The sequence below is a fragment of the Chenopodium quinoa genome, unplaced genomic scaffold, assembly GCF_001683475.1.
Source record: "Chenopodium quinoa cultivar QQ74 unplaced genomic scaffold, ASM168347v1, whole genome shotgun sequence".
NCBI classification, from domain to species: domain Eukaryota; kingdom Viridiplantae; phylum Streptophyta; class Magnoliopsida; order Caryophyllales; family Amaranthaceae; genus Chenopodium; species Chenopodium quinoa.
In genome coordinates this window covers 1,053,872-1,075,805 of record NW_018742815.1, presented here as the reverse complement: position 1 = coordinate 1,075,805, position 21,934 = coordinate 1,053,872, and the positions used below count along the sequence as shown (strand labels likewise).

Genomic DNA, 21,934 nt, shown 5'->3' with positions numbered 1-21,934 from the left:
ATCGATTCCCCTTAGAGGAAGAGAAAGGGCCCATGAAATCTATCCCCCACACATCAAACAACTCGACCTCGAGTATGTTGTTGAGTGGCATTTCGTTCCTCTTGGAAATATTTCCCGTTCGTTGACAACGGTCACAGGCCTTGACATAGGAGTACACATCCTTAAACATAGTGGGCCAGTAAAATCCGCATTGTAGGATCTTTGCAGTTGTTTTCGAGGGGCCTGCATGTCCACCACAAGGTAAGTCATGGCAATGAGAAATTATATTGCTTACCTCACTTTCGGGAATGCACCGTCTGATCACTGCATCGGCACATAGTTTGTACAAGAAAGGGTCTTCCCAAAAGTGTCGGTGTGCCTCATAAAGGAATTTCTTCCTTTGTTGATAGGAGTAACCGTGAGGCATTGTACCTGTAGAAAGATAGTTAGCTAAATCAGCATACCAAGGAGATTCAACCTGTAAAAGAGCTAACAAACGCTCAACGGGAAAAGAGTCATCAAATGGGAGGTTATCCTCATCCTCCTCATCAAGGAGGAGGCGAGAGAGATGGTCTGCGACGACATTCTCTGTCCCCTTCGTATCTCTGATCTCTATATCATAATCCTGCAATTGGAGGATCCATCTAATCAACCGCGGCTTGGCATTGCTCTTGCTCATCAGATATTTCAATGCCGCATGATCTGTATGGATAATCACTTTCGACCCAACTAAATAAGAATGAAACTTATCTATTGCATATATGACAGCTAGCATCTCTTTTTCAGTAGTTGCATAATTCATTTGAGCAGGGCTAAGAGTTTTACTAGAGTAATATATAGCATGCAATTTCTTATCCTTTCGTTGCCCCAGGACGGCCCCTATCGCATAATCACTAGCATCGCACATGATTTCAAAGGGTAGGGCCCAATCCGGGGGTTGTATAACAGGAGCAGAGGTTAAGGCTTCCTTCAACCTGTTAAAAGCTTCAAGACAAGCATCATTAAAATCAAATTGGGCGTCCTTAGCTAACAGTTCAGTTAAGGGTCTAGCAATTTTTGAAAAATCCTTGATAAACCTGCGATAAAAACCTGCATGGCCAAGGAAACTTCGTACTCCTTTCACAGAATTTGGAGGGGGAAGTTTCTGTATTACCTCTACTTTGGCTTTGTCCACCTCAATCCCTTTGTTTGAAACTACATGGCCTAAAACGATTCCCTGTTGTACCATAAAATGGCACTTCTCCCAGTTCAATATCAGATTGACATCCTGGCATCTATGGAGCACCTTTGTTAGATTTTCAAGACAAATATCGAAAGATGAACCATAAACAGAAAAATCATCCATAAAAACTTCCATAGAATTTTCTATGAGACCTGAGAAAATAGCCATCATACACCGTTGGAACGTGGCTGGGGCATTACACAGTCCAAATGGCATTCTGCGATATGCGAAGGTGCCATATGGACATGTGAATGTAGTCTTTTCCTGATCACAAGGGCGGATGGGGATTTGAAAAAAACCGGAATATCCATCCAAGTAACAGAAAAAGGAATGGTTAGCCAATCGTTCGAGCATTTGATCAATGAAAGGCAAGGGGAAATGATCTTTACGGGTGGCTTTATTTAATTTTCTGTAATCAATGCACATCCGCCACCCTGTAACAGTTCTTGTGGCAACAGGCTCGCCTTTGTCATTCTTGACAACTGTCATACCTCCTTTCTTTGGTACTACTTGTACAGGACTAACCCACTTACTATCTGAGATAGGGTAGATTATTCCTGCAGCAAGCAATTTGAGAACCTCTTTCTTGACTACCTCCATCATAGTTGGGTTTAGTCTTCTTTGAGGTTCTCTAGAGGAGGCATGATCGTCCTCAAGAATGATCTTATGCATACAAAAAGAGGGATTAATACCCTTGATATCATCAATGGTATACCCAATAACATTTCTATATTTTCTTAAAACAGCGAGAAGTTTCTCTAATTCAATGTTATTAAGCTCAGCATTAACAATAACAGGGTATGTATTTTTGGGACCAAGATATGCATATTTAAGATTAGATGGAAGGGGTTTCAACTCTACCTCGGGAGGCGTTGAACTCTCCCCAACACTCGATGTACTAAGGACTTCCTTGACTGGAGCGATGATTGGATTAGCTTTTGCGTCTTCTAGTAGCCTCGTGTACTCCCTTACTTCCCAATCTTCATCATGGATACTTCCTATCAACACCGTTTCAAGAGCATCTTCCTTTTTGATCAGGGGAAGTTGTTCTTGTTGTAGATCATCGAGGACATCCACTTGACAAATAGTCTCACCCATAGACGGATTTCCCATAGCATTCAGTAATGAATACTCCATTTTCTCATCCCCTACTTCAAATGTTATTTTCCCATTCTTCATGTCAATAATTGCACCTGCAGTAGCTAAGAATGGTCTACCAAGAATAATAGGGACATGGGCATCTTCTTCCATTTCCATAACAACAAAATCACATGGAATAAAGAATTTACCAACTCGCAATGGAACATCTTCAAGTATACCGAGGGGAAATTTAACTGACCTGTCTGCAAGTTGCAGAGATATCCTTGTAGGCTTTAGCTCACCCATTTGAAGCTTTTCGCAGATGGAGAGCGGCATAAGGCTTACACTTGCACCAAGATCGCATAGCGCTCTATTGATCTCTATATCTCCCAGCTTCACTGGGATTGAATAGCTGCCTGGATCACCTAGTTTCTTAGGAAGAGTGTTTTGCAGAATGGCACTACATTCTGCAGTTAGAGAAACAGTAGCATTCTCTGCAAGCTTTTTCTTGTTAGATAGCATGTCTTTCAAAAACTTTGCATAAGAAGGCATTTCAGAAATTGCATCCAAGAACGGTATATTAATGTGAAGTTTCTTAAGGATGTCTAGAAATTTACCGTACTTTTTCTCTAACTTAGCCTGGGCTAACCTCTGTGGAAAAGGGACGCTTGGAATGTATTCCCGTGGCTTTTCTTGAACATCATTCCTTGGAATTGGGCTGTCTGGATCTCGCGCCCGGTCGGGCAGTGATTGCCCGGTCTGACCGGGCGAAGAAGAGCTGCTTATGTTCTTTTGTTTGTCTGGAATTTCTTCGTGCGCCCGATCGGGCGGACTTTGCCCGGTCTGACCGGGCGAAGAAGAAATTCGCACATTCCCCTGTTTTTCGTCGACTGCTTCTCGCGCCCGATCGGGCGGACCTTGCCCGGTCTGACCGGGCGAAGAAGAATTTTGCAAAATCCCCTGTTTTTCGTCGACTGCTTCTCGCGCCCGATCGGGCGGACCTTGCCCGGTCTGACCGGGCGAAGAAGAACTTTGCCGATTTCCCTGTTTTTCACTCATTCCCTCAATATCTATCGTTGATGGTTCCCTTACGGGAAGGCCTTCCAACTGTTTTCCACTCCTTAAAATTACAGCATTCATGTGCCCCTTTTGTGGTTGCTCTGTTTGGCCAGGAAACGTACCCGGTGTTTTTGAAGATTGGCCGACTTGATGAGCAAGTTGGCTTATTTGATTTTCCATGAGCTTACTCTGGGCTTGTAACTGTTGGATGGAATTATTTGTGGTGTTGATGAAGTTCTCCATCATTAGTTCGAGATTGGATTTTTGAGGGGGTGGTTGCATGGGTTGCATGGGTTGTTGTACTAGGGGTGGTCTTGGTTGGAAACCAGGTGGATTATAATTGTTGTTTCGAGGTGGGGGCGGAGGTGGATTTTGCTGAGCTTGGGTGTTTTTGTATGAGAAGTTTGGGTGATTCTTCCAACCTTCATTATAAGTATTAGAATGGGGATCGTATGGTCTTTTAGGGTTGGAATTGTAGAAGGCATTGGCTTCCTCAATTGATACCTCATTCGAATTTCGTGGGCAATTAGGTGCGATGTGACCTTGAGTATTACACATTTGACAAGTTTCTAGCACATTATTGGAAGATCCAGTTTGTAGTCTATCGAACTTGCTTGAAAGTGCCTGCACAGAACTAGTTAAAAGAGTTAGAGCATCAACATCTAATTTACCTCCTTTCTTGACATTATTTCGGCCGCCTGGGTGATAGTTGTCATTGGCTGACATCTTCTCAACCAGCTCCTTTGCTTCGGTTGGATTTTTAGTTAGAAGGGAGCCTCCAGATGCGGCGTCGATATAGATCCGGAACTCATGGGTTAGACCATTATAGAATGTTTGGATTAACATCCATTCAGGTATGCCATGATGGGGGCACTGTCTCTGTAACCTCTTGAATCTCCTCCATGCGTCATATAAGGATTCTTCATCTGATTGCCTGAAAGTGGATAGCTCGTTCCTTAATCTTGCAGTCTTTTCTTGTCCCAAGAACTTGACCAGAAAAGCTTTTACTAGTTTATCCCATGTATCAAAGGAACCAGAACCCTCATCTCTTAACCATTCCTTCGCCCTATCCCGTAATGAGAATGGAAAAAGGCGAAGTCTAAGAGCATCATCTGTAACACCATTCAGCTTCATAGTGTCACACTTTTCCAAGAAACCATCTATATGATTCACTGGGCAATCAAGAGGTGTGCCAGCAAATGAATCATTGGATATGAATTGAATAAATTGCGGTTTCAATTCAAAATTCTGAGCGGTGATAGGTGGTCTAATAATGCTAGAAAGGAGTCCGGTTGTTGTGTCAGGGATACCGTACTCCAAAAGAGACTTTGTTGCTTGGTCTTCCATATTTCTGTTACCTGCTCTTCTTCTACCTCTTCGTCTTCTTGCAGTCGCTTCAATTTCTGAATCGAGAGGCACTAAGTCGTCTGACCCTGAGTGACGTGTTTGCATACAACAAAGAACTAGGCAAAGAACATCAAAAACACAGGAGACAATAGCCGAAGCAACAAACAACGCTTAGTATAAACGAATCACGAAAAATCAATATGAAACCGTTAGTCCCCGGCAACGGCGCCAAAATTTGATAGGCTTATCGCGTACCTAACAAAAATAACCTAACTATTCCTTCTAACTGTGTAGTAGGGCAAGTAAGGATCGAATCCCAAGAGACTATGGTTCATTCAATTAATCAGACTCAATTAATCACTAAGCACGTGACCAATCAATAATGGATGATAATAATCAACTAATTTATTAAATAACACAATTAACTAGAGGAAATATTAATCAATAAACTAAAGCATCCAAGATCAAGCATCACCACGATTATGATTGATAAACTAATAAATCTACCCCCAATATATAAATCAATTGACAAGAAGAAAAGCAATCCCTAATAATAATACCAAAGGTCTCTTCCGAGTTATCAATGGCTTCCCAAATTAACTATCAAGCCTACTTCCGTGGAATCAAGCGAATAAGGGACATTAAACACCATGCCTAGATTCCTAATTATTCAATCATCTACTTCCGTGATGATCTTCAAACCCTTAATTGAAATAACCTAATCCCGTTAATACCCAACTTCCGTTGCAATAAGAACAAAGGGATGATAACAATACTAATTATCCCTAATCTAGTATTGGCATAAACACAATCAATTAAGCATGTCAATTGGGATTATTATTGGGGAATTTAAAGATCTACTTTATACATCAATCATAATCGGGCTTAGCAAGATCCCGGATTAAGGAAACTACTCACAAATCATAATTAAATCAAAAACAAGATCTAATAGAGAACACATAATTAAAGAACTATAAAATAAATAAAAGAGATGGAAAGTAAGAAATACCAAATACTTCAATTGATGATCTTGAATTCTTGAGGAACAATTAATAAAACTAGGATTAAAGATTGAAATTGCTTAAGAAAATAAAACTAGGGTTCTTGAGAGTTTTCTAGGGCTTAAGGAGAAAACTAATGAAAAACTAACTGTCTAAAAGTTAATTACAAAAGGGTATTTATACCCCCAAAAGATAATATTTCGGAAAAATAAGAAAATACGCGTTCTTGAGCTTTGCCCGGTCTGACCGGGCGGACCTCGCCCGATCGGGCGGAGGAAGGCTGCGTAAAATACGACAGTTTTCCTTCTTTGCCCGGTCTGACCGGGCGAACCTCGCCCGGTCGGGCGCGCGTAACACGTTTCCAAAATTGCATCTCATAACTTGATTTCTTCATCGCCCGGTCTGACCGGGCGAAGCCTGCCCGATCGGGCGCGCGTTGCACCGTTCAGAATTGGGCTTCTTCCTGTGAACTCCTCATTGCCCGGTCTGCCCGGGCAAGCCATGCCCGGTCGGGCATTCCACATAAATTGCAGTTCTTGGCTATCAACTCTTCCGAATCTACTAAAAACACGTCCAATTGCCTAGAAACGCTTCATATTCCTGAAAAGCTTACTAAAACAATCGAATACACTAAAGAAGAGATTGTTAGCAAGAAATAGCTCCGTAGAGCTCAAAACCATGTAAAATCATGCAATCAAACCGGGGAAAACCATTGTATAAAACACGTATATCAAATTCCCCCAAGCTAAACCTTTGCTTGTCCCTAAGCAAAGCAATGAATAAATAAATCAATACTTCACCCCAAAAGTAACTCAAATCAATAAATACGATTAAAGGTAAACTCGACAGTTATGCATCAAAGTCAACCAATCAAATCCATCTAACTACTCATCCTGTCTGACAATGGTCAAATAGAGCAAACCACAAGAGCATATAGAATTCAAGACTAGTGTTCACACACTCAACTCTCATTTATGTGGCGAGTAAAAGATATACTCGGTCGCTCTCCATCCAACTCCTTTAAATGTGAACAATGCCCTCCCAAGCTCACGCACTCGTGTGTTTTAAGAAAACAAGCACTCAACCTAGCAGTCGACTCGAAATATATCAAATCATTCTTTGCATTGGAAAACAACTAATTTCACATTCACACAACTCTATGCACAAAGGTCAGAAGGTCTTCAAAGCTTGTAATGTAAGGCTAGGGTAAAAGGTGGGAAATATTTGGGAAAATGTAAGAGTAAAGCTATGCTTAAGGGAGCCAAAATCCTAATAAATAAAACCAAGGTCAAAACAAATTAATGACCAAATCATCTCCAACACAACTCAGCTCTACCAAAAATTCACCAAACATCCCAATTATATTAAAAATTTCCAACACTTAAAATTTCACTCATATATACAAAATATAAAATTATAGAACTTGAGTAAACAAACAAACTTTGAACTCTCTTTTTTTTTTTCTTGAGCAGCCTTCAATTAGAACACTTGAACATTGAAACAATTTTTTTTTCCTTTGCTCTTTCTTTTTCTTTTCTCTCACATTGGAAATTTTTTTTTTTTTTTTCTTTGCACAATAAATTTTCAATTTTTTTTCTTTTTTTCAATCCACAACAATAAGAACAAATAAGAAACTTCTCAAATCCACCCAAAATTGTGCAAATTACATGCACACTACAACTCCCTCGCCTCACTCACTATTAGCTCCCCCAAGCTAAGCTTGGGACTAGTAACCAATGGGGCTTAAATAGGCTTGTAATGTGGCAAAATAAACAATAAAAGGGCACAAGCAACAACATGGGTAGCAAGAAGGGAACAAATGTATCTAATATCGTCTGAAGGCCACCTAGAGGAACAAATGCCTTCGTCCTCCTCAATGTGCATATTAATGAGTCATGCAAACATTACTCAAAGTTATAAACCAATACTCAACTTCATTGACATACCAGGAACTAACACACATTCCTAACCAAATCAACTAGTCAAGCACTATATTCACAAGTAGTTGGGCAAAATTGACTCATGGTAAGACATCCAAGCAATCAAACATCAAATCATGGCTAACCTATCCACAATACTCGTCATCATATACCAAGAATTAAAACAATTTTCATGAATGGGGCACAGGGAAGCATGATTTATTATTCATTGGATCGTATTTTTGTATTTTTTTTTTTTTTTAAGAAGAAAACAACTAAAATAACTACACTAAAATAAAACAAGAAAGATAAGAGAGATAAGGAGAGAGAATACCAACATGTACGAAGTAACTCCCCCAAGCTAAACGCGGCAATGGCCTCATTGCAGCTTAAGGAGAGCATAGCAATCTCGACGGCTCCTCAAAAGGAAGCGGAGGGGCCATCATCATCACCACCAACATCATCATCATCAACATCATCATCATCAACATCATCATCATCAACACCATCATCCTCGACACCAGCTGTGCCACTGCCACCTGCCATATCTCCCGCACCGGGAAAGTGATACCAAGAAGGATGGGGACCATCCCTCGGGATATACCCTTGCCTTTCGGCGCGAGAGCTCGATGAACCGCTGCTTTTGGTTTGGGAATTCCGGAACGAAAACCACGTGTGGGTACCCGGTTACACTTTCCAAGTCCAATTGTGGTTGTTGTTGGGGTGTGCTTCTCGTTCTTTTCCTTTGAGACATCTTCAAAAGCTCGAAATTATGTGAGTGGTGAGATAGCCTGGGGTTTTCTTGAGGTTGAACAAAGAGGAGGGACGGAGTTGCAGAAATATTTTGCAAAAAAAAAAAAAAAAAAAAAAAAAAAAAATTGGGTTTGTATGGTGAATTTGAGGGATTTGATTGTTGAATCTTGATGAAATTGGATGGGAGATGAAGTTAGGGTTTTAGAATTGGGGATTTTTAGAGAGAGAAAGAGTAGAGGGTATGAGAGTTTGAGGAATGGGAATGAGAGAAGATGCTGAAATCCTAATATAAACCCGCAGGATTCCATCGCGCCCGATCGGGCGCTCTTTGCCCGGTCTGACCGGGCGAAGAAGACTGGACTTCAATTCCTTTTTTTTTTTTTTTTTTCAGATTCTGCTACTCGCGCCCGATCGGGCGGGCTTTGCCCGGTCTGATCGGGCGGAGAGAAGCTTAGCTTCATACTCTTCTTTTTGGCTCTCTGTTTCTCGCGCCCGATCGGGCGGAATTTGCCCGGTCTGACCGGGCGAAGAGCAAAAACGCGATAACTCGATCTTTGACTGCTCTCTTGACATCCCACTTCGTGCTTAGCTTGATACTCTCTGTAAAACAGCATAACACAGACATAAACTGAAAGATAAAGTATAAAATATTAAGGAAAATAGAAAAAAGAATCGGGTTGCCTCCCGCAAGCGCTTGTTTAGAAGGTCATTAGCTTGACCGTATTCATCCTCATTGAGTTTGTGGCGGGGAAGAGAATGTGATATCTGACTTCTCTTCAATAGGATCTCCCGCTCGATAGTGCTTCACCCTTTGTCCGTTGACTTTGAAGGTGCCCCCGGTGTTGTTCCATAATTCAATGGTGCCATAAGGATATGCTTTGTAGACCGTGAAAGGGCCCGACCATCTTGACCTGAGTTTCCCTGGAAATAGTTTCAACCTTGAATTGAATAGAAGGACTTGATCTCCTTCTTTGAATTCTCTTCTTATGAGGCCCTTGTCGTGCCACCTTTTTGTTTTCTCCTTATAAAGCTTTGAACTCTCATAGGCTTCGAGGCGGAGCTCATCTAGCTCATTCAACTGCAATAGCCTCTTCTCTCCCGCGGCCTTAGCGTCAAAGTTCAGGCTTTTGATGGCCCAAAATGCTCGATGTTCTAGCTCGACGGGTAAGTGACAAGCTTTTCCGTATACAAGTCTGTACGGGGTTGTACCTATTGGAGTTTTGTAAGCTGTTCGGTAAGCCCAAAGTGCATCATCAATTTTGTCAGCCCAATCCTTTCTCGTTCTTGCAACTGTTTTCTCTAGGATGGACTTTATCTCTCGATTTGATACCTCTACTTGGCCACTGGTTTGGGGGTGATAGCCAATTCCAAGTTTGTGCTGCACTCCATATTTCTTCAACATTGCTTCGAATCGGCTCTCCATGAAGTGTGTTCCCCTGTCACTAATCAACACACGTGGGATACCAAATCTATTGAAAATGTTTTTCTTGAAGAATTTACTTACCACACGGGCATCATTGCTTGGTGTAGCAATGGCCTCAACCCATTTTGACACGTAGTCAACGGCTACCAAAATGTATCGATTCCCCTTAGAGGAAGAGAAAGGGCCCATGAAATCTATCCCCCACACATCAAACAACTCGACCTCGAGTATGTTGTTGAGTGGCATTTCGTTCCTCTTGGAAATATTTCCCGTTCGTTGACAACGGTCACAGGCCTTGACATAGGAGTACACATCCTTAAACATAGTGGGCCAGTAAAATCCGCATTGTAGGATCTTTGCAGTTGTTTTCGAGGGGCCTGCATGTCCACCACAAGGTAAGTCATGGCAATGAGAAATTATATTGCTTACCTCACTTTCGGGAATGCACCGTCTGATCACTGCATCGGCACATAGTTTGTACAAGAAAGGGTCTTCCCAAAAGTGTCGGTGTGCCTCATAAAGGAATTTCTTCCTTTGTTGATAGGAGTAACCGTGAGGCATTGTACCTGTAGAAAGATAGTTAGCTAAATCAGCATACCAAGGAGATTCAACCTGTAAAAGAGCTAACAAACGCTCAACGGGAAAAGAGTCATCAAATGGGAGGTTATCCTCATCCTCCTCATCAAGGAGGAGGCGAGAGAGATGGTCTGCGACGACATTCTCTGTCCCCTTCGTATCTCTGATCTCTATATCATAATCCTGCAATTGGAGGATCCATCTAATCAACCGCGGCTTGGCATTGCTCTTGCTCATCAGATATTTCAATGCCGCATGATCTGTATGGATAATCACTTTCGACCCAACTAAATAAGAATGAAACTTATCTATTGCATATATGACAGCTAGCATCTCTTTTTCAGTAGTTGCATAATTCATTTGAGCAGGGCTAAGAGTTTTACTAGAGTAATATATAGCATGCAATTTCTTATCCTTTCGTTGCCCCAGGACGGCCCCTATCGCATAATCACTAGCATCGCACATGATTTCAAAGGGTAGGGCCCAATCCGGGGGTTGTATAACAGGAGCAGAGGTTAAGGCTTCCTTCAACCTGTTAAAAGCTTCAAGACAAGCATCATTAAAATCAAATTGGGCGTCCTTAGCTAACAGTTCAGTTAAGGGTCTAGCAATTTTTGAAAAATCCTTGATAAACCTGCGATAAAAACCTGCATGGCCAAGGAAACTTCGTACTCCTTTCACAGAATTTGGAGGGGGAAGTTTCTGTATTACCTCTACTTTGGCTTTGTCCACCTCAATCCCTTTGTTTGAAACTACATGGCCTAAAACGATTCCCTGTTGTACCATAAAATGGCACTTCTCCCAGTTCAATATCAGATTGACATCCTGGCATCTATGGAGCACCTTTGTTAGATTTTCAAGACAAATATCGAAAGATGAACCATAAACAGAAAAATCATCCATAAAAACTTCCATAGAATTTTCTATGAGACCTGAGAAAATAGCCATCATACACCGTTGGAACGTGGCTGGGGCATTACACAGTCCAAATGGCATTCTGCGATATGCGAAGGTATATCAATATCCATAAAAGAAAATGTGGGAACAAGAAACATACATGCACATTTTCCTTATGTGGCTATATGTTCATATAATCACCATGTATTTCTACAACCTTTTCTCTCTTATTGTTGCATCTAATAAACATATACAAAAGGTATGTTAAAGTTCAAAAATAAAATTAAAATTATCTCAAAGAGGACAAAATATAATTGAATTTTCTATCTTTTTATATATATGTTACAAAGCCTTATCATGTCAGAAGTATTAATCAAAATTACCAAAGTCAATTTAAGCGCAGATATTATGATATGATTAAAATTGATTATAAGAATGTGAGAAGTGTAGATATTATGATATGATTAAAATCGCCTGTGCTAATCACTAGTTATATTTCAACATTGATCGATTATAAGAAAATCAGAAGCGTAGATATTATGATATTAGTAAAAAAAATAAAATAATAATATCCCTTATGGTGAACACTAAACACCAAGTGGATGTGCTGATAAAATAGGGGGCCAAATTGATGTGATATATAATGTCCACCCATTAACTTTATGGAATAGAGTAGAAATTGGCACCGGAGTAAGTGGGGGGTGGAGAGAGAGAAAACAGAGGAAGAGTCAGAAGTGACATGACATTATATGAATATAAATGAATGAATGAATGGTTACCCCAGACATTGATTTGATGTTTCAGATTCTCTGTCTCTAACCCCACTCCTTTCCTTCTTCTGCTCCCTCAGCCGTATTTTTGTTTCTTTTTTTCTTTAATTTATTAATGTATTGTTATTATTAATAATGTTGTAATGTGATGTATTAATACTGATAATATAGAGAGGTGTCGAAATCAATCTGAAAAATCGATTTGACTCGATAATGATTTTATCTGACTCGTATTCGGAGAATAGGGGAAAACTGTAACATGTAACCTGAACCAAAACAGACTCGACATAATTATCAGATAAACGAATAGATATGATACTTTATGACCTGAACCCGAACTTGCAATCAACTTGATATTAATCGAAAATCGATTTGACTCGACTTGATTATGATCCAAACTCAATTAGTACTCCACTTGTTTAGAGCCTGAAAGCGATTATAGTATGTCACAACTTATTACTGACCCGAATGGATAATGACTGACAACCAATTTGATCTGATCTGACAACTCTGGCCTGTTTGAGATGAAAATGTTGAGTACCTAAATAATTGCACACTTATAAGGAATGTTATTGAAATTAGGGTATGACTAGGAATACTTGGTGGACTTTTGATTCAATGAAGGTCATAAACATCCGTAAACCTAATCAACAATGTGATATTAAGATCGTCAATTTCTCTTCATGAATTGAACAAAGGGACATTGTGTAACGACCTCATAACTCAACTCACATAGGCTACAATCAGCAAACAAGCTAAGAGTAGTCTTATTAGGACTCTTAGGCAAAAGAAATAAACATTAGGAGGCACGAGAGGTACTCCTAAAATTAACCCAATGCATTGAAAATCGAATAAAAATAAACTTATTACAAAGTATAATATACATACTATCTCACTAATTAACTAATAACCAACATTACCAACTTAAAGGTATGGCAATAGCTTAATTTTCTGTAAATAGATATGTCCAATACTCTAATTATTATTGGAGTTGTTAATGAGTCGGATTTGATAACTAGTCAAACGTTATAAGAAATGATGTTGCATGGAATTCCGTACTAATTATTGAATGTCATCAAGTTCTTAAGTTCTCATCTTCTCGTTTTATTAAATTTTTTGTCAATATACAAATCATCAGAACTTAGAAGTGATTCATCACTATCATATGAATTTATACGATTAGCATGTGCAATTTTTTCAGACATTTGTCTTTAGTTCAATGTTCTTTTGCCTAACGATATGATATGGCAGATTTTAACAAATATCCAAAGTCCCCATTAACACATTTGAGCAACAATGCACAAAATTTCGTTCGTGAATTTATGATAACATGGAGATATGTGTTAATTTAATTATTAATTTACGATACTCCATATAATATGTGTGCATAATCCATATGACATCGATCCCAGTTCCCATATCATATAGAGTATAAGTTTTGCCACGTAATATGTGACTAATGACGTGATATAAGGGTATACGAAAAATCGATATTAGAACACAACAATACAGGTAAGATAAGATAACACCTTTTATTATCATAGCGCTTAGAGAAGGGAATGAAGGGAGAGGATCATGATTGGCGATCACTGGAGATAAAATCTTGGTTCATATAGCTAAACCTGTGATTGAAATTAAGGTTGCATTGTGAATCAATGTGCATGAGTTTCTGGTGAGTTGGCAGCAAATATATACATTATCTTATCTATACTAGACCTAGCTAGTAATATATAGTATGGTCAAGTCAATTTTAAGGGTTAGGACAGAAAACATATTTACACCTATTAGCCAAAGACTTTTTTGTAAGGTCTATATCCATATATATACTAGATCAACGAGAGTCCTGCAAATTATGTTTTATTATCACTCTTACTGCTACACATACATACATAAATATACTACTTTGGTGGTCCTCAACTTTAGTGTGAATGATTTTTATGCATTTCATATATAAATGCTTATGCATGCATTCATTTCTCTAGTGTCTTTGCTCTTTGCCTTTGTCCTTATGTTTCACATCTACCTAGAATGACTTAAATTGTTTCAAATTTTTTTGGGTGTTTAGATAGCCATAAGAGCGGGGGTGAGAATTGATTATAGAATCTCCTGGAATCGGGAAGAGATCTCTAATCGTCCCATTTTATTTGCTGCATAGCTAGGGGTATGTGTTATACGGGTTATAAATAAAAATAGAGGGTGGGGGGGGGGGGGATGTCTGCATAAGGAGTTATGATGATCAAACGGCCTTATTAGAAACCGTTAGCAATTATTTCAACTAACGACTCATTACTAACGAACTATATCTTTTGTTGCAATACTTACAACCAACTATATAGCTACTAATTATTGTTCGATCTTTAAGTAATTCCAAAAATTAAACAAATAAACAGTTGGGGCCATGGATTTTGCTAGCACCCCATGACTCCGTCACTACATCTAGGGGAACATGGATATATAGTTTTCATGGTGGGATCGATAGAGAGCCATTTTTTTTTTTTTGGAATAATCGAAACGAGTTATTGGGTGGTATCTATATCGACATAATTTCTTTTTGATCTATGTGGAATTTAAAGCCACATTTGCACACTGGTACTTTTAAACTAGTAAAGTGACAACTATATTTGATTAAAAACTCGTCTGAATAGAGGATTTACGTTTGGAATTGGGAATTTGAGACATGATAAGGGTGGTTGTGATAAATACTTCAAGGAGTTTTGTTTAATTGGTTTAGCTAACTTATTCATTGTATGTAAGAAGTGTAATATGAAAGTTGGATTGTTTGTTATATTAACGAAAGTTGGATTATTTGTTGTATTAATGAATTTCAGGTAGTTGGATTACAAATCTCATTGTATTAAAATACATACCAAAAGACAAAAATTAGTCCCACAAACCATTGATGGTATGTTGTACTCTACTTGAACTATGCATAAATCCAACTTAATTCCACGGTATAATAGAATTCAATACGGAACTTCAATTTTTCATGAAAAGTTGGTCAATAGAAAATACTTCAATTCTTAGATCTCTATTAACAATCATTTAATTAAGGTCATACATACGCAAGTTTATAGAAAATGATGCAATTCAATTAGATACACATGTGTGTATATATGTATATATATAATAATATTAATTCTTATTTATAATATACTAGTTTAGTTCCCGTGCGATGCACGATTTTTAACAAACATATTATGACATTTGTTTATAATAGGGAGAAAGAAAGTTTTCTACTTCGTTAATTTTTTTGTTTACACTGTACCATAATATTTATTAAAAAAAAGAAAAAAAACCACAATGAACACTTTTGAACATTGATTATTAACATACTTTTTTTAAAAAAAAAACAAAAAAAAAAATTGACAAATGATAAAACATATGAAAGGTAAACTATATTAGATAATGACATCATCAAAGCAAATTGGCGGGAAAAAAAATTAATGTCAAAGTGACTTGGGAAAGGCATGATGTCAACAAAGTTTTATTTTAGTATTAGTTAATAGACTACGTATAAAAGAAGTTAGACGAGTTACCATATAATATATACAGATACTTTTTTTCAGGTCCACAATTTTAAATTCTTGTAACTAGCTACATGCCTACATCTTACTATCACTGTGCAAAATTCAAGCATAACATTGAGATTATGATATACACACATATATAGTGCATAACATATGTTTAGGCCATTCCCATTTTGGCTTTAATTTTAAGGTATAAATGTTGAGGGATATTCTGTGATTGGTTAAGCTAGCAAAAGTGATGCTGAAAAAGAAATAGAAACTTTGACTCATAATTTAAGTGTTTAAGTGGAGCTCACAAATGCAATAATAATAAAGGGCAATTTTTGGTGGAGTAGACAGAAAAATTTATGTACATACATAGCTAGCTAGTAAAAGAAATGTGGTCCATGAAATTCTTTTTATCATCAAAGGTATTGATTTTATGAGTTGTATTTTTATGCATGTTGGATTCAACTACATACTAGTCTTTTTCTCAGATATCTTCTAAGCCAAATAGACAACCTTTTAGATGAATTTTTTTTTGGCTGAGTAATTATGATTTTTAGGTTTACATCATATGCATGTAGTTCGTATTAGATTGTACATGTTTGAATTTTCATCGCGCTAAATAGGTATCGCATTTCTTAGCTTAGATATGTAATAAGAAAAAGTTAATAAAAATTGGGGCATTTGGCAGTTGGTCTTAGTTCTTGGTCTTAATTAGTTCGTAGAAGGATTGAAAATCCTTGATTCTCACTATAAGACTTATTGAAGGTCATTTAATTTGAGGAAAAAAAAAGGAGGATTTTTAACATTCTATATTCATATATATAGTTACTATAAAGTCTAAAGTATAAGGGTCTAATTAATAGATAATCCTTAATTTATTCAACTAATTAAGGTATTTTGACTTTTAAATTACATGAAACTGTATTTCCCAATAATCATTTCAAAGGCATATATATATATGTATCACAACCTTCAAATGACTTTTTATGTATTAAGTCTCTTGTACATAACTTAAGGATAGAAATTATTGTAGCTTAATCATGCATAGATAATTTTAAGTTTGGTGTCACCTATGATATGGTTCAAATTTTTACTATAAACTTTTCGAAATTCAAAATTGAATCTACATGTTAAGGGTATTTAGTAAATATCGAGTTTGATATCACATATTATAATGTCAGGCTTTAAAAGCTATCTAAACAAGTTCGATCATCATATTTTAATTCTTTAAAAGTGTCTAAGATTACAAACGTGAATCTGAATCAATCTTTCTATATTATTACAACGATACTTAGCAACGCATTAACTAACATGTAGTGAAAAATCAAATAACTAATTAGGACGTTGATATATTAATTATAAGTAAATATGATACGGAGTATATTAATTCGTTTCATTTTAGATTTCATTTGTTTCATTTCATTTTAGATGTTACCTACATAATCTTTTATAGGATTTTTTTAGGTATGGATGACAAGTTTCCTTATTTTTTTTTATAATAATTGTTGCAATTTACAGTTCCATATATATTCTTAATTACGTTATCAAATTAAGAACCTAATTATAATACTTTGTGTTTATTTTAATTGTGTCATCTAAAAAGAAATGAAGAAAATATATACCAAGCATGTAACATGAATACATGATACATCCAATTAATTATACATTTATACAAGTACTTTCTTTTTTCTTAAGATTTTTTGTGTCACCGACCTCTATTTTTCTGTTCATGCATTGATAACAAAAACATATATGATCCCACAACAAACTTCTTGCATTCTAGTAATCTTGTATACATAGAAGACAATACCGTGGTCCTCCCATAGCTTGGAAGTTATGCTTGGAAACCAAATTGAAGCTTTAGCTCGATGAAGGAGACTCATCAATCGCTTAATAGATATTTTACGACGACATCAATTTCAAATATTCATATATTTTGTGTAATTTTAACGAAAAGTCAAAGTGCATAGAAACAATCAATTAGCAACAGAAGGAGTATAGCAACACACCGGTTACTTACATAAGGAGAGCTTTAATTTGCATTACAATAATATTACGTTCTTAACGTATTAATGACATGATCATGTGATTAAACACATGATATATATAGAAATAACCCACACAAAATATCTTGAAAGTAGTAAAAAAAAAAAAACAGTTTACACTTCTTAATGAACATAGTTTAGTTTTCATGTACTTTTATGTGAACACAAGATGTATCACTCTTGAGTACTTTGGACGATCGATCAATTGTTTAGTAAAGCAGTCCTTGGCATGAGATGCTTTTGCGAGCCCTAAAATCGCGATCAACCACAAGAGTTTTAGTGAATTGAACGATTTCACTGAATTATAAGAAACTTAATCAAATTAATTATAAATGCCACAAACATTCAACAAAAGAAGAGTGATACAAGTATTAAATGAAGAGCAAATTAAAAGAAAAATAATCATGCATCTTTACTAAACAATTGACAATAAATGATCCATGTTTTTGTTGTTATTTTTCAGCTTAACTAAACATTTTTTGACAATAAATGTATGACATGCTCCTAGAACATTTTTCTATTACATAATTTAAGTTTCTTTATCCATTGTCTAATTTTATTTTTATTTTTTTATGTTCAAATTCATCTCCCATTCTTCCTTTACCAATATTGCATTTTACATTCTCTAAGATAAATTATACTCCATATTAGAGAATATTAGGGATTCTATGTTGTACTATATGCGTGAATTATATTATTAAGATTGTTTCAATTAAAATTAAAATACTACTCCGTATATGATTATGGTGTTGCTTAAAATTATACGTGTATAATGTTCTTAATTTAATGAAAAATGCAGGACTAAATAAGTAAATAGCTGTGAAAAATTACCTCATCTAGCTTAGGTTGATTGTTGGTCTCCAGCATCAGCCCAAAATGAATGTGAGGGAAATGTGCCCACTACAATTAACAAAATAAAATTAAGTTATAATTATTCAAAGTATATTTCTCACACTTTATATATACATTCTTGATCGAAATTTAACCTATAATTAAAAATATCATTTTATTTTAATTATTGGATATGTTATGAGATCGAGATATTAATGTTCAAAGTTGGACCGACACTGAAAAATGGTGCACATAAGTTGACAATGTTGGGTGGACTCACATTTTTGGCAGCAGTACTGAATGCTTCCCTATGACTAATATCAGGATTATTAGCCTTGATCCTCTGAATTTCTTCTCTGCATAAATTTCACAAATAACAAATTCATTAATTTAAGAGTACTAGTACTAAATTAAATGCATTGTACTGTATTTATGATATACATATATTGATATATTAGCTTTGATCTTAAGTGTACGATTAATTACTTTATGAACTGGTTGTAGGCAGATGGTACGCGTTGCCTCTTCTCAGGTGCTAAATACATGAACAAAAACGTTGCAATCAAATTAATTAATGATTTGAATCATCAAACATAAGATTGTAAAAACTAATAGTTGTATTAATGTTGAATTAAATGGAAGAAAATTAATCTTACGGCGATTAATAACCCTTTCCTCAGAAGAATTATTGCTAATAGGAGGCGAAATTCGCATAGTTGTTGCTGCTTTGCTAGTGTAGTTGCACTTGGAGGATGAACCCAAATTGTCAATCCTATATTCACCCATATTGCCATTGTTTGGTGCCTAAAACATAAATGAATGAAGTTTAATGAAAGATAAATGTTATGATTAATTTTTAAAAAAAAAACATTAATAACATAATAGACTAATCATCAATGTTTAACATATGCTTAACATATGACTAGTATATGTTTAATAAGATGTTAATTGATAATCCATGTCAGCGTAGTAGAGAGTTTAGGAATCGACAAGTGTAAACGCTCTTTGTATAATCAAATCAATATGATAAAAACATTATCCGCAACAATTTCTTTATAAAAAACAAAATAGGGCTTAACCCGCTCAAGTAATTATCGAGCATACTAGTCATCATCGTTGCAGAATATATGATGTGTTATCTTGGCGTTTGAGACGAGAAGAGACACAAATTAAACAAGGTAACTCAAAGAAGGAAAATTATTACAATAGATCAAGAAGAAAATTATAGAGAGATCTCCTATAAATTAACATTTATGTTATTATTATTGTTACAGTATTTTTTTGTAATCTAATTGTAGCATACTAGACTTTTTATAAGACATAGAGCTAGACTAGCTTAGGTAAATAAGGAGTACTATTAATTAATAAAAATAGACCTATATATGTGTAGAGTGTGCTAAGCCTACAATTGAAGAAAAAAACACCTGCAGGATCTAACAAATTTTACCAATCAAATCAACAAAAAGGTCTTACCTATAAATACAAATCCCAAGAGACCTAGACTTTCCCAAATTAAATTATTTATCTATTATAATTTTTAATAAAATTATCTAATAATCCACCCACTTCCCAAAAATATACACATAGAATAATTTTATAATAATAATAATAATAAAAATAAAATTAAGACAAGTTTGAGAAATGTGTTACTCAACGTTAATTTGAAAACCCTAGGTGTATAAGTAGATTAATAACAAAATTATGTTTAGACAATGGTTATATGATGAAAAAAATTAAAAAGAGACCGATGAACTTTTAGAGACAGAGTGAGTATATGTAATACCTGATGAAAGTTTTGTTGTTGGTGTTGCTGCCAGGATGCGGAGAGCGAATGGAAGGCCGCGGCCATGTTAACTGACCATAGATTAGTGCAGTGCCCGCAACGGACGGTTACTATATCGAACAAGTTGTTGCATGGAACACTCACCTGTTTAATGTACACACATGATCCATCAACATTAAAAAAAATTAAAAAATAAAATAAAATAATAAAACTCAACTAGATACAATTCATTACTATGAAAAATAAATTGAACTCTTTAGAAATACACTAATGACAACACGATAATTAAAATCGAGTTTACAGTTATTGCGATGTATACAGTCTTATCCTATCTATCCCTGAAAGGTTAAACCGGGTTTTTTAGGGCACATTTGAAAATCGAAAGAATATGTTTGTAATTTGCAAATATTTATGGTGATTAGGGTAGAAGAAAAGAGCTCTGAATAAAGAGTGACTTTTCTTTGACTGTAAAAGAAGAAGAAATCAAAAGAAGGGAGAACCAAAATGGTCTCATAAACGATTGAGACTTGACTATATTTATACCGTACAACAATTTTAAAATATATTTAAAGATTAGAAATTTTCCTAAAACCCAAATCTAATAAATTTTTTTTTAAAAAAAAGTAATAAATAGATAAAAGAAAATTAATGAGTGAAAATATAGGTAGAAAATGAAGAGATTATAGTAATAATAACAACCGCAAGAACAATATTGCAATAATTGCAAGGTATGTAGCAAAGTTGCTCAGATGAAGGAGGAGCAACAGCAGCTTGATCCACACAGCTTGTTGATGACATCTCTCTCTCTTTTTTTCGTCGATTCGAAACGAAACGAGCCCTGATGGTATAAATAGAAGGATATCGAATAATCGAACGAGAAAATGCCCAACTTGCGAAGGAGAAAAGCTTGCTAAAGAATAATGAGTGAAGAAGCAAACTAACTAGGTTATTCTCTTTTTTTTTTTGGTTTGTAAGAAGAAGGAAAAAAAAACCTTAGCTTGGTGATAACTCCAACAGTAAAATTGTTCTGCCCTTATATAATTGTATTTATAACAGAAATTCTCTGAATAAAAGGAGAAATATAGCCCGGAAGATGAGGAAGAGAGAGAAATATTGATAGGAAAAGACTAGGTAGGGGAAGGGAAGGGCTAATAATGTTAAATGAACTTCAATTATTTATGTCTATAAAGATGGGAAGAAAATAAAATTATTTAAAAAAAAAAAAAAAAGTTGGGTGATTTTTTTTTAAATGAAAATCAAAGTTATAAAAAAAAAGAAGTGGTGTTGAAGGCTACAAACAAGAAAATGGTGGGGTTGAGAAAGGAAATTCTTTCGAGATTTGAATATTTAGGCTGGTTCAGACCGGATGGTTTAGAGAAAATAAAATTATCGTGAATTGAAGAGTTAGAAAAAACGGGTAAATCATAAATATGAATGATTTTGGCAGGACTAATAAAATTGGACAGGTTAGTATGGCTGGCTATTATTATGAAACAAGGTTGTGTGTGTAGTCCCTCTCACCCCTTTCCTTGCCACTATACAATAGGTGGATGAGATCATGAGGTTTATGAATTTTTGTGGATGTTTTCTCCTTTTTTTTCTTCCTTTTCTTTATGGATTTAACGAAAATGATATGTTATATACAAGTATAGTATAAACTTTAGCTCTAGCTTAGTCATTTGCTTGGGTGTGGTTGTTACTTATGAGATGTATCTCTCATCAAATTCTACCATT

At 35.9% G+C, this 21,934-nt stretch overlaps 1 protein-coding gene across 2 annotated transcripts; it reads right to left on the bottom strand.

Annotated features, from left to right (window-relative positions):
• Positions 1-17,485: 17,485 nt before the first annotated feature.
• Positions 17,486-21,597, bottom strand: LOC110725620 (axial regulator YABBY 5-like). 2 transcript variants are annotated; one of them, XM_021905090.1, is made up of 7 exons: positions 20,900-21,594; positions 20,201-20,344; positions 19,074-19,221; positions 18,904-18,952; positions 18,698-18,773; positions 18,418-18,486; positions 17,486-17,835 (listed from the first exon to the last, which is right to left on the bottom strand). In XM_021905090.1, exons 1-7 carry the CDS (start codon positions 20,996-20,998, stop codon positions 17,788-17,790), a joined length of 633 nt encoding a protein of 210 aa, XP_021760782.1. In that variant the 5' UTR covers positions 20,999-21,594; the 3' UTR covers positions 17,486-17,787. The 2 variants fall into 2 exon arrangements, with proteins under 2 accessions (XP_021760782.1, XP_021760784.1); XM_021905092.1 differs by having other exon boundaries at positions 17,778-17,883; positions 20,900-21,597.
• Positions 21,598-21,934: the final 337 nt, after the last annotated feature.